Below are 13,954 nucleotides of genomic sequence, written 5' to 3' on the forward strand. Positions count from 1 at the left end.
GTGTGTGTTCACGGTGTGTGTGTGTGTTCACTGCTGTGTGTGTGCACTTTGGATGGGATAAATGCAGAGCACTAATTCCGAGTATGGGTCACCATACTAGGCCACATGTCACTTCACTTCACTAATGTTCACTATAGTTCCTAGCCATACCTAGAAAATCGCAACTCTTCATTTTCCGTCGGTCTTAGTACACGATGTAACTACAGAAGAGTCAAGTTTTAAATAGGAAAAATATAGAAACTCTTTGGTCATTTTTGAGCGAGATGCTAACGGTCTAATCAGATTCAATTATCTATGCTAAGCTAAGCTAAAAGTGCTACCGCCAGACCCGGAGATCGGTTGAATGGATTCGAAAACGGTAAAACTCAACTGTTTAACTCTAGGGGAGTTGGAAAATGAGCCTATTTTCAAAAATAGTGGAGTGTTCCTTTAAGATACAAAAGTGTCATCTGAAATGAGCATTTTTATCAGGCTCCTATATTTATGTTCATTTATTTCACCTTAATGGCATAGAAAAGGAAGTAAACATTGCCATTAAAGTAAAATTACTGAAAATTTTCAAAAAATCTCAGACGGCACTTAGAAACGTTTGCATCAGAACTCTTCATATTATTATTATTAATTATTATATAATTATTATATTATAATTATTATACTACTGGTGGGGTTGGGGTAATAATCGGGGGTCAGAATTTGGCACAATGTCTTTAGGTGTGTTTTGCGGTGTGTTCGTTTTCAAACTCAAAAATGTTTTTATTTTTAATCACTAATATTCCATTATTTAATACAAAAAAAAATTAGTAACTGTTTTCTATTTACTATATAGCCTTTTCAAAAACCCATATTAACAAAATGAAGACTGGGGAATCCACACTCTGGTCTCATGAGGCCAAGTCAATAATTTTGGATCTAACAGCATCCGGGGAGCAGTACAGTGAGAAGTGCCTGTTTCCCACAGTGAAGTTCAGTAGTAGTAAGGTTCTTATAAAGGGATTTATGAGTCCAGAAAGTGTGGGGGACTTGTGCTTTACCAATGGTTAATGAGTACAAAAAGCTCCATTTAAATACTAACAAATAGCAAGTTTAAATTTGAAATCAACCAAAAAGGGAATCAAGATCAGATTCCCTTGTCAGACAGACTCTGTACAGACTATACATTCTCCCAAGTTAAGCATCCTGCAGTAGACAAGCATTTCACCCGATCTTAATACTCAGCACCTGTGGGGGATTTTGTATGGACAAGTTGAGCAACACTGCACAAGGAGGTCATTCTTCAGGAGTTAAACAAGATTGATGTTACCAAGGGCATCATGCATTCATTATTTTTGAGGGGGCACGAGTTGGGGGGGTTATCATGTGACACAGCAGCCACAACAGCACTTATGTTTTATTTATTTTTTCCTTTTTATTCGAAACATCCCCAAACGCATTAACTATATCATGAAATATCTTGATTCTCACCTTTATAGATTATGTTGATATATAGTGGGCATGCACGTGCACACATAGACATCAAAGGGGGCTTGAGCACCTGCCCTTTTTCTTCCTGGAGAAGTGACCTTTTTTCTGGGGAGTGTTTTTTTTAAATAAATTAATATATGTATATATGTGCGCACGTGTGTGTGTGTTTCTGTTTGCGCACAGCTTTCCCCATCAAACTAATAAAAAATCAAAATATCAGGTCGGGTTGGGAAATATTGAGACTCTGTCGAGTTCCGATGCCTTTCTCCCCTCCATGTCTCCGCACAGCAGTGTAGCACACATTGACCGGCACATGCACATCACAGACAGGCAGAGAGCGCAGAAGTGAAGCCCTCCCTCACTTTCCAGTTGTGTTTGTCTTGCTGTGATTGGTGATGAAGAGGTGATTGGTGATGAACAAAAGACTAAGCTACCTGTGCCTCGAATTTACAGCTAATTATCCTAAAGACAAAAGGCAATTATAGTTAAATTGTCTTGCTAACATCCATGACTCATGAGAGCTACCATGTAAATTAGCTAAAGTTTAGTGAAGGCAATAGGAAGTCTAGTAGTTTAGACCAGTGCGCGTTCTTTCACTGCATGATTCAGTTTATTAAAATACATTTAGAATGATCACAAAATTCAAGATATGGGGGCAGAAATGTATATGTATATCATTTCATATAGTTAATCAGTATCACGTGAAGACTGACGTTTTTTCCACCAAAAAGCAGCATGATTACAAATGTGATATTGATTTTATACAGCAGTTTAATAAACAAGAATTTAATATTAAGATACTTACATTTTAGACAAAATATTGACTGTTTTTGCTCTATTTCGCCAACAAATTTGCATCTCTGAGCAACATGATGGTGTTTCGTTCCTGAATGAAAGATATCAGCACAATAACACACTCAGCAAAATATCATCTAATTATCGTTATCGATAAAATCCCAGAAAATATTGAGATATATTTTTGTCAATATCACACACCCCTAATATATTTAACGTTTTGATTAGAAAAAAATTTAAATAAATATGAGACGTGCCCTTTTTTCCACTTAAGCCCCTGCCCCTTAAAATATCTGTGCACGTCCCTGATAGTGGGCGATGGTCAAACTAACCTAATAATGTAATCTATTAACTATGCATAAAAACCTGTCTGTTTACTTAATTAACAGATATGGGTGTCATGCCATAACATATTTTAATACGACTGAGTTTATATTTAATGTGAATTTAACATTGAAAGTTAACGTGAATAAAAACATTGCAAGTTAGGCTACTAATCATAACACTTTCATTGTAGCCTACAGAAAGAGAACAAAGAACATTTACATTATCAAAGAACATTTTCACTGACAGTCTAGTTCAAGCACTCTCAAAAACTCGCATTAAAATCATTGAAGCTGTTTACACTATGAAATTAATACCTTATAGATTCGTACACACATTTGCACTTTGTAGTTTCTGACGAGAGAATTCGCCAGAAAGAGGTATTCAGTCAGCGAGCGAGTGAAGAAAACACCGACATTTTAACCATGACTCATCTGAACACCTCTGATTGGTCATTGCATTCATCAGCTCAACAGCATCATGTGTGATTGGTTAATGTGCAGTGCTGTAAAAACGCATCTGTGGCTCAGCACCAGTCAGCGAAAGCAGATTTGAATTTAGCAGCTGATGATATGGTGCACTGAGTGTTCTAATCACGCTGGTGTGATTGTATTAAATATAGAAAATATTAATCTGCTATTTTTTGTCTTTTGGAAGCTGAATATTCAAAATCCAATTGCCTCAAAAATCTGAGGGGGCACGTGTCCCCTCACTTTGAATGGGAATGACACCTCTGGATGTGACAATAGGTATGATGGAGGACATACTACATACTGGAATAAATGCAGGTGAAATTTAATCAAGGGTGTACTCATCTTTGCAACCCTTCGTTTAAAGGGGGGTCATATGATGCGATTTCAATTTTTCCTTTCTCTTTGGAGTGATAAAAGCTCTTGGTGCATAAAGAAGATCTGTAAAGTTGCAAAGACTAAAGTCTCAAATCCAAAGAGATATTCTTTAAAATGTTAAAAGTTAAGAGTCAACCACGCCTACCTAAAATGGCTCATTCTAACACGCCCCCACATGTCTACATCACGATGTGGGAAGATTTGCAATGACCGCTTGCCCTTTAATTAGTTTTATTTGAAGGTGTCACTAGAGGGCGCAAGGTAACTTGGTGACACATGTTTGCAGCACAAAAAAGGAAGTGTTTCACGTGTGTTGCACGAGCTCACATAGCGCTGAATTTGGAGTTTATTTGAGATATATGAATGTGTTTAGTGTCCCTTTTTGGCAATAGCGGGATGAGGTATGTTGTTTACATTGTATTTCATGTTAGTTTGTTTATTTCCTATTTTCTTTGTGATAATGGTGTTTGGTGAACTCTGCTTGTGTAAATTATACTGTGTAATACTGTGGATTTCACATTGTGAATACCTATTGCTCAAGTTTATCTTCTGTTATGTTTCATTTGTGTAGTTTTACGGTGATACAAGGTGCAGTAGGGTGCATTGAGATGCTGTGATGCACGGAAGGAGTTAAATTAATCACAGCATTCTGGAAGTTGATTGCATCGAAGCTGAATAAAACAGCAAACACCCGTCAAAGCTCTCTGCCTCATGATTTGGAAGCCAAGGGGCCGCTACAATGTGGAAAATAATGTGTTTTTTGAACCTTAAACCGCATAAACACATTTCATTACACCAAATACATAAAATAATGTTCTTTTTAGAAACATCATATGACCCCTTTAAGCAAAATTGCCTAATTTACTTATTTTGAAAATGATATATATTTTTTCTTTTAACTAAGTATTTTAATATATTTAAATGTTGCCATCTTCCCACAAATTGTAACAGTGATAATTAAGAAATAGAAATATATCTTTATGTTCAGAGGGGGTGTACTCATTTATGCTGTTCTGTAATCTCAACATTTACTAATATCTATAGAGAGAGAGAGAGAGAGAGAGAGAGAGAGAGAGCTGGGTAGTAACTGATTACATGTAATCTGGATTCCAAAAATTAAGTACTTGTAATTAGAGTAAATTACATTTTAAAATACTCGTAATCAGATTACAGTTACTTTTTTATTGATTACATATTTACACAATAGCGATTCTCCCTTATTCCTCTTTTTCATAGTTTGTTCCTTTCTAAAATAGCCTACCACTTATATATATTCAGAAAGTCTTCCAGTTTTGTGGACATTCACACAAAGACCAGTCACTGGTCTGGTGGCTGTAATTGCACAGACGATTGAGAGCCCACACAGCATTTGACCAATGATTTACAAAAATAATTTTAATTTTAAGAAGTGTTTTCTCAACATTTCAACATGGCATCAACTGATGAACACATTAATTTGTATTTGAATTAGGCTATCACTCAGTATTTAACCATGTATTACTGTGTCTTTGGAAGGCTTTTTTCTTTCAAACACATTAAAATGCACAAATTCACGTTATTTCTTATTTACATGTACAGTAATGCAGGGATTCCCAAACTTTTTTTTTTGTCAGCCAAATCTCTTTCATCTAATTTATTTATTTGAATTCCCCCTGAGATTTTAAGGTAATAGGCTAATAATTAAATCACATTTGCATGTTCACGGTTCTCTGATGTTGGTTAATGGTCACATGATATGCAGGTAAACATATTATTTATTAATTTTTTTTAGTAAGTGTTTTATTTTGATTGTTGTTATTTTAAAATGATTTATTTTAATTTTACAGTTTTATGATTTAATTATTAGCTTTTCATTAAACTCATGAACCCCCTGCAGTTCCTTCACGAGCCCCAGTTTAGGAAACCTTGCCGTAATATAATGTTTAGTGCACTTCATTATATTAATAACAAGAAATGTAATATATTTTCTTTTTCTTTGCATTTTTCTATCAATATGGTACCAAATTATCCTATTTAAATCAATATGATAAACTAGTTAGGTCAATAGTAATCTAAAAGTAATCAAAAATAATCTGATTATATAACGGATTACGTTACTGTCTACAATTTTTGTCATGTAATTTGGAATCAGTAACGGATTACAATTTTCAAGTAATCTACCCAGCTGTTATATATATATATATATATATATATATATATATATTTACAGAAGTAAATGCACAATAAATGTAAAAAAAAAAGGAAATATATGTAAACATTTAAAAATGTGCATTGCTCATTGTTAGTTCATGTTAGATAATGCATTAATTAAGGTTAACAAATGAGACCTTATTGTAAAGTGTTCAGAGGCGGACAAAGTACTCAACTCCATTACTTGAGTGAAAGTACAGATACTGCTGGTCAAATATTACTCCATTACAAATAAAACTTGTAAAGACAGATATTTACTTAAGTAAAAGTACAGAAGTACTTGCTTTTAAAAGTACTTAAGTACCAAAAGTAAATTTCCTTTTTTATGTCAATGCTTTATTTTTAATGTTTTATTGTTGTATGTAGTACTAGCAATACTTCTGAAGCAACTTAGAATACATTACACCAACTGAATACAGTACAGTGAAATCCTGTAAATACAGAGTGATAAGGAAGAGAAAAAAAATCAAACCTGCTTTAAAACCCAGCAACACAACTGTAGCTGTATAACTTTACAACAGCAACACTGCTTTAACAAAAAAGCAAAACAGCAAGACTCAAGAAAATAATACTCAAGTAAAGTACAGATACTCAAAAAGTGTACTTAAGTACAATACTCAAGTAAATGTACTTAGTTACTGTCCGCCTCTGAAAGTGTTACCAAATAACCGTTACAAAAGCTCTAGGTCTAAAAAGAAACTAGATCAGTTAGTAACTGTAAGACTAGAATGTTAAAAATTGTCTCATGGAAGATACCCCACTGACTCACTCTTTTTGTTATTATTATTATTATTATTATTATTTATAGAGGTTACTGAAAATGATGCCAGATACCCATGGGCTGTGAAGTGACGATTAAAAGGCAGCAAGAAGACAAAATGTATTTTTTCTTTTATTGCAGTATGGTTAAAAACAAAATACAAAAATACAATAGTGCTTAAAGATTCAAGGTCTCTCTACAGGCTACATTTTACAAATAATTTATATGATTTTATTTCCAATTAAAATCAAGAGAGAAAACACATACACACACACACACATCCTTAATCATGTCCCCTCCTACTTTAAAACAACGGCATTCCTTGTATTAACAGAAACTGCTCCACTTATTGTATTCACAGTTGTATTTACAGTTGCTGTACTCACTGAAAAATCACCACATTACAATTCATGCATCATTCACTTCACTTTTAAATGATCAGAATCTGAAAATGAAAGCTGAATGTGAGACTTATTTGACAGTTACTATCATTGATGTGAAGTGTAAGTGACCAGTGATACAATGGCAGCAGTATAAACACAATGACAAAAAAAAAAAAAAGTGTGAATTTAATAAATTTTTTTGCATTAATGTTTGATGCATAAAGCTGAGAATAAATGTTTTCAATTGAATTCAAGTTCATTTGTAAAACGCTTACCTAATAAGCCTGAATATTGTTACTAAGACGCTTTACAGAACAATATTACCATAAAACCCTCAGTGAGTTAAGCCAAAAGTGACAGTAGTGATGAAAAACTCCCTAGAAAGATATAAAACACTTTTTACAGAACTATATTTAGATTTGGATATTATTAACTATTTCTGAAAACTACTACTGTCGTTTTATTACATTTGTAAAATAATCATGAATAATGATTTAAGATTTCTGACCAGACTTATGAAAGCATTTGCAAAATCATTTCTCAAATTTTCTGAAAACCTCCAAAAACCTCTTTAAAACTCATGTTTATATTGATGTAGCAATTAATTTGACAAGTATTAGTGTATATGATCTCTAAAACCACATTTAATTGTAAATGTAAAGAGAAGTTAACTGATTGTTAAGTCTTATAATCTTACCGTTATTACTTGCCTACATATTACAAATCCCCGAAACAGCAGCCATTTTCCTTATGCTTTCACTTTTGTTTCAGTCAAATGGCGGCTGCGCTGATCTCAGTATGAAAATCAGGGCTTATAGTTTCAATTTCATCTCCTGATATTAGAAGCTTCAATGCTCAGGACTAAAAAAAATACAAAAAATATATATAAATAGAAAGTGAAAATTCATATAAAAAATCATATAACTAAACTTACAGGCTATAACAAATAAACAAACTGTTAACTATTAAGTATTAAACCATGTGTAGTATTGTTTTGATCTTTGCCTAAATGCAAATATGATCTCTGGGCCTACCTGATGTTACCATTTTCCAGATCATCTTCAACAGCTTTTCCTGGTTCATAATCTATTTAAAAACAACATTTCATGCATTACTCATTTATAGGAACTTATAAATGTATTAGTGCAGTCTATACAGCTGTATCTGTTTGCAGTCACTGGGATTGCACAAGTTTACAGCACTTTAGGTGCCAATCCCTAACCCCAAAAAATGAGAGGGTTGAGCCAGAAAGAACAAATAAAACCTGTGCCAAATAAACTATGCAGATGATACACTGTGACATTCCCTCATGGGAGCAGCCGAAAGAGAGAGAGAGAGAGAGAGAGAGCTGTGTATCAGAATGAGCCAGGGTTTCTGTACTTTCACACCAAATATTCTTTCAGATATATCTACACATATTTTAACTCAGATTAAAAAAAAAGAAAAGTGGGAAAGTGAAACAACTGATCCCCATGGAGAAACTATTACAGTGTGCAACTAATAGGCCTAGTTGAAACAGAAACAAAAAAGTCTTATAGAGAAGATGTTTAACCAAACCCAGTTGTTAAGAAAGAATTACACAAATTTAACATACTTAGAATAGGATGGGCAGAAGGTCGTCTATCTGTAAATAAATTCAGTGCAAAATTACATGATATCACTACTGACTGTCAAACCTATACTGTTAAATAGACTTTAAGAACTATAGAGATGTGAAAACACCACTTCATAAAACCTAGCTCACTGCAGTTTCACTCATAGAAAAGATGTAACTCAGGGCAGTCATGTTATGTCTAAATACATTTAGAAAATCATGATAAGGAAGTAAGTCTATGCTATCTGAAGTTTTTCAGTAACACAAGAATTCCCTGATACAAGATCTGCTGAGGCACGTTCTTTCTAACTTTAAGCATTGCCACATTTCCCCTTTGAATGCCAAATAAGTGAAAAGCCTGTGTTTAACAGAAATCCCACCTGCAGACATAATCACTCAAATGTACCCTTAGATTTTGTTACCCTTAGAATGAATATTAAAGGCATACTCACGCTGAGCATTTTTGTTTCTGAAACACAACAGAGCAAACAGCAGGCCAACAGTAAGCGATCCAATGATCATCACACCAGCGACAATGTTTGTTGTATTAGATCCTGAAGAATCCTTGTTATCATCATCTGGAGAAACAAAATGCATACAATTCACACGAGCACAGATTCTCCATGACAGTGTTGTAAAAATATATAATGAACTAAAAGATTATCTTCAATACAATGGGCAGTTTTAGAAATCTGCTGACTCACAGTAACCTTAAATATCTCTAGTAGACTATTGTGTGGCAGTGGCAGTCCATTATTGCACACAATTGTATTGCTAAAAAAATATAGACTCTAATGATACCAGTAAAACAATATAATACAATTCAAATCTCAATCCCAAAAAACTTTCATTTTGAGAATGCATATTTTCACACAATGAAATATGATTATGTAAACACTCCTTAAATGGTGCTACTGTCAACTCTTGAGTTGACATACACTCTTAAAAATAAAGGTGCTTCAAAAGGTTCTTCAAGTTATGCCATAGAAGAACCATTTTTGGTTCCACAAAGAACCATTCAGTCAAAGGTTCTTTAAAGAACCATCTCTTTCTTACCTTTTTGTAATCTGAAGAACCTTCTTTCACCACAAAGAACCTTTTGTGAAACAGAAAGGTTCTTTAGGTGTTAAAGGTTATTTATGGAACCATTTAGACAAAAAGGTTCTTCTATGGCATCGTGAAGCACCTTTATTTTTAAGAGTGTATGTCTAGACACAGTAGCAGATTTTTTTCAGCAGATCATCTCTGTTGCACAACCTGCTTGCTATGTAAAATAAGCACTCATAGAGAAAAGAAAATTAAGCTTAATTACGTATAGCAGATGTGATCTCCATTGTGTTTTCTCCATCTTGTACATATTTACTATTAAAGACGATGCATCTAAATGGTTCCAGACCCAAGACGATAGACTTGAAAGTCAGTTTGCTAGACAAAGCCACAGATTTTACACCGCTGATGTCCTTGGGGGTTTTTGTCAGTTCTGAATTTATGGTCCAGTTGGTTCCAGAATGGTCAAACCAATGGATGGAGCCTGCTGGGTAGCCGTCAGTAGCATTGCAGTAAAGGCTGACAGGTCCTCCATCCTTTACATTTTCAGGCCATGTGCTTGTGACAGGGTCCTTGTACTTCGCTTTATTGAGAAAGAACAAAACAATGATAAGCACCAAGACTCTTGTAAACAGGGCAGTGTGCTTGTATGTATTTTTAGTCATAAGACTAAAGAAATTGAAACTCACCTGTGACACTGATGCTAAGTTGTATGTCTTCATAACCACTGTCCGTTACAACATGGTACAGATATTCACCATCATCAGAAAACATTGTGTCAGAGATTTGCAGAGATGGACCCATTGCTGAGTTTTCAAGACTAAAGCGTTGATCTCCTGATCTTTTTGATTCTTCTTGAGCAAATAATGGCTTGTCCTGTCCAATTTTTGTTAAATAAACTGCAACTATGTGAATATCTTTTATGTCTTTGAAATAGCATCTGATAAATGTGGTCTGAGCAAGAATTCCATATGTAGGCGGGCATTCCAATTTCCACAAATCTGATGAACACAGAATTACAAACATAAAATTTGGATTGTGGTACTTCAGAGGAAGCAGAACAAATTTCATGGTCATGGTTTTATACAAGTAAAGTTCTGTTGACAGAATCTGTGGCATGCTGTTGATTAACCACAGAAAATAATTTACAGTATATTGCACTTAACTTGTATTGACCCTGGAACATAAACTGCTTTAAGCACAACAGTGATAATCTCTAGTAACGTGGGTACATTCTTTAAACCCTAAAGTTCATTTTAACACTGAAAAACAGCAAATGCAATTAATCTGTGTATTAAAGCATGTACCTGAACTGGACCTCACAGCAGGGATGAAGAGAGAAACTACAAGCATAATCTTCACTGAAGACATGTTTACTCTGAAAGGAAAAGTCAAAAAGAGACTTAACAATAACAAAACATTTTTTTTTTTGCTGGTGTATACTTGTTGAGATCGAACACTATATCTGTAAATTCCTATTGTAAAAGTTTTGACTGGGTTTCAAAAAGCAATATGTACAATGATATTTCATTAAAAAAAGATAAATCCAAAATATGGTTCTTAATCAGAAAATGATGTGCAAGTAACCATGGTCACTGATAAGCATAAGTGACTGATTACAGCTGAAAAAAAATATAGATATAAAGAAAGATAGGCTATATTTTTAATGCTGATAGTAATTTCAGAAAATAAAAAAAAATAACATTGCAATAGTTTTTGCCAAATCATCAAGTAGGCTATATATAAATGTTTCTTTGTGAATTTACATCTATATCCACATTAAATTAAGACAATGCATCAACAGAATTGATCATTCCCCATAAACTAGATTGTTCTGTGGCTTCCTTCTGTAAGTCTTGGCAGTATTCTTTGTATTTTCCTAACACATTGTATGTTGTAACGTACATAACATCCCAAAACCTATATATATATATATATATATATATATATATATAGCTGCCTTGATAATCTGTTGTTTGTGGTCTCCTAGCTGATAACAATATATATATATATATATATATATATATATATAGCTGCCTTGATAATCTGTTGTTTGTGGTCTCCTAGCTGATAACATTTTTGTTCCCATTTATAATATTTTAAATTTACTGCGTAATAAATTATTAATTTTATACCACTAAATGAATTTATTGGTTTATGTATTAAAGAATAAACAATAATTCACCTCCAGAGGCCGAGTTAACCCAACTTGATGTATTTTAGCGTTAAAGTTTATTGTTCTCATGACTAGTTATGCTAACGCATGCGCACAAACAGGTTTTATACGTGAATTGTTCCGTGTTTGAAACGCATTAATAGAACCTATACCAAATATGTTAAGCCACTGCTCACAACAAATAAGCATAAGAGAGAGAGATAACATTACACTTCCCATTAATGTGCCCAAATCTTAATGCCACTGTCTTTAATTCTAAGCGGTATGTTTATATTAGGTTTACTAAACCGTTGCTTATTAACGTTAGATAGTTCGCGCTAACGAATATTTAAATATAACACAACAGGATTCAGACCAAAACAGCAGAGAAAACTTACTGTGTAAATGTTCTTCAAATGGACAAGGCGAGGGGAATACAACCGAACGAAGCATGAAGGACAGGCTTTTTGAAAAGGGGAGCTGATTTCACTTTCAGTATGACTGTTTTTTTAGCCACACCCAGTGGTGCTAACTTGTTGTTTTACAACCCTTGTCCATTTCCAATTCATTTTTAATTCAATACTGGCGCCGTTTTTTATTTGTTTTAATGAACTCTAATATCTCAACTCAGCAATATCACATAGGCTACTGTTTTCTGTTCCCTTTACTGTCATCGAGTCTAACGCAATTTTATTGTTTTGTAAATTTTTATTTGTTTTTGTCAAATTAAAATGGTAAAATGTGGTCTTACATGAAGATTTGGAATCCTCCGTTAGCCGAAGATTCAGGGCTAAAAATAAAACAAAATAATAAATAAAACATTAGCCTGAGAACACATAGCCTATCAAGACAAAAAATATGGGCTATAATATAATAATAATAATAATAAAGTTATTTAAAAGTAGTAACTGTTAACTGTGTGTTCATATTTGTATTTATGTGATGTTTTACATGTAGGCCATTTGAATTTTATTTTTCCACTAAAACAATTCATTAACAACAATACTGTATGAAGCATACAGTGATGCACTGCATAAACAATACTGCATAAAATACAGAGTAATGTACTGCATGAACAACAATACTGTATGAAGCATACATTGATGTACTGCATAAATAATAATACTGCATTAAATACAGAGTAATGTACTGAAAGAACAACAATACTGTACAAACTTACAGTAATGTACTGCATTAACAATAATACTGTATAAATAGTATAAGTGTCTAAAATCAAACAAGGTATTTTTTATATCCAGTTACAAACATTGGTACCGCATAAAGTACCACGTCAAGAAAAAATTAATTGAACATTCTTTGTTTTTAAAAAAACAATAACCAGACATTCACAAGACAAATCATGAACAACAAAAAGGTGCACATCATATATTTTTCAGTTAGGACACTACACAGTTTTGCGAAAGAGTCTATTTTTCAGCCCATGCCCCTTAACAGAACCACTGATCACCTCCAAGGTAAATGAAAATCTTTTGAATGACCTCAAATGTGTAGCGTAGTTTTTTTGGGGTAATCAATATTAAGTGCAAAAATCAGCCCGACAGGTAGAGCTACAGCATGAGGGAGGTCTTTGACATCTCTCAGGACAATCTGTTCCTCCAGCACCACATAGTAGTCAAAAGCATCATCTCCATCAGGCATTATGAGAATTGTCCACATCCATTCCTGCCGTCCCACGGTCTTCAATGTCTGTTTCCTACAGTAATTGTATTATCAAAATATTTACATAGAATGTCAGTTATTTTATTGAAATAGTGTATAACCCAATTTTTTGCAGAAAATTATGTAGGGAGTTAATTCTGAGACCGTGCTTGCAAAATGCTAAAGTCTTTTTTGTAATTTACTGTTTTCTACATTAAATCATCCAACATAATGTAAAGAAGATTCTATGAAAATATAACCTTGATATCTTTAATACTGACCAAGGCCATATCAAAAGACTGAAATCACAGTGAAATTAACAGAAGAAGAAAAAATCAAACTTTGGCATTCGTTATCTCATAATTAGATTATGAAACTATCCTAGATTTCACAGAAAGGGTCATGATTAGACATATACAGACCATTATTTTAAGCAAAGGCATTAACATGCAAGTCTACCTCTGCTGACTTGAAATCTGATGGATCCTCACTGAGGGAATGTGGAAGGCCCTGAAGAACAACAGCCCTTTTCATTGACATGGAATTAAAAGAAATAAAAGAAAAAAAATGATTAGATTGATTTAGGGTAAGGCTGACAAAAATGTAACTGCTTTATAACTGTTTCTAGTCTAAGTGTACCAGACTGAAGTATTTAACTTTAAAATGCACAAAATATCCCTTCAGAGGCCTGAGGCCCACCCACCGTCATCCAAGATATATAATGCCTGTTTTTCCTTC

General features: G+C 33.6%; 1 protein-coding gene across 2 annotated transcripts; it reads right to left on the reverse strand.

Annotated features, from left to right (window-relative positions):
- Nucleotides 1-7,538: 7,538 nt before the first annotated feature.
- LOC107742182 (uncharacterized) lies at nucleotides 7,539-12,047 on the reverse strand. Of its 2 annotated transcripts, XM_016555082.1 has the most exons (8): nucleotides 11,956-12,047; nucleotides 10,710-10,780; nucleotides 10,092-10,403; nucleotides 9,668-9,985; nucleotides 8,808-8,933; nucleotides 8,356-8,385; nucleotides 7,796-7,847; nucleotides 7,539-7,622 (listed from the first exon to the last, which is right to left on the reverse strand). In XM_016555082.1, exons 2-8 carry the CDS (start codon nucleotides 10,771-10,773, stop codon nucleotides 7,610-7,612), a joined length of 915 nt encoding a protein of 304 aa, XP_016410568.1. In that variant the 5' UTR covers nucleotides 10,774-10,780; nucleotides 11,956-12,047; the 3' UTR covers nucleotides 7,539-7,609. The 2 variants fall into 2 exon arrangements, with proteins under 2 accessions (XP_016410568.1, XP_016410569.1); XM_016555083.1 differs by lacking the exon at nucleotides 8,356-8,385.
- Between the last annotated feature and the right edge of the window lie 1,907 nt (nucleotides 12,048-13,954).

This window comes from Sinocyclocheilus rhinocerous, unplaced genomic scaffold (assembly GCF_001515625.1).
Source record: "Sinocyclocheilus rhinocerous isolate Xijiao unplaced genomic scaffold, SAMN03320098_v1.1 scaffold2723, whole genome shotgun sequence".
NCBI lineage: Eukaryota > Metazoa > Chordata > Actinopteri > Cypriniformes > Cyprinidae > Sinocyclocheilus > Sinocyclocheilus rhinocerous.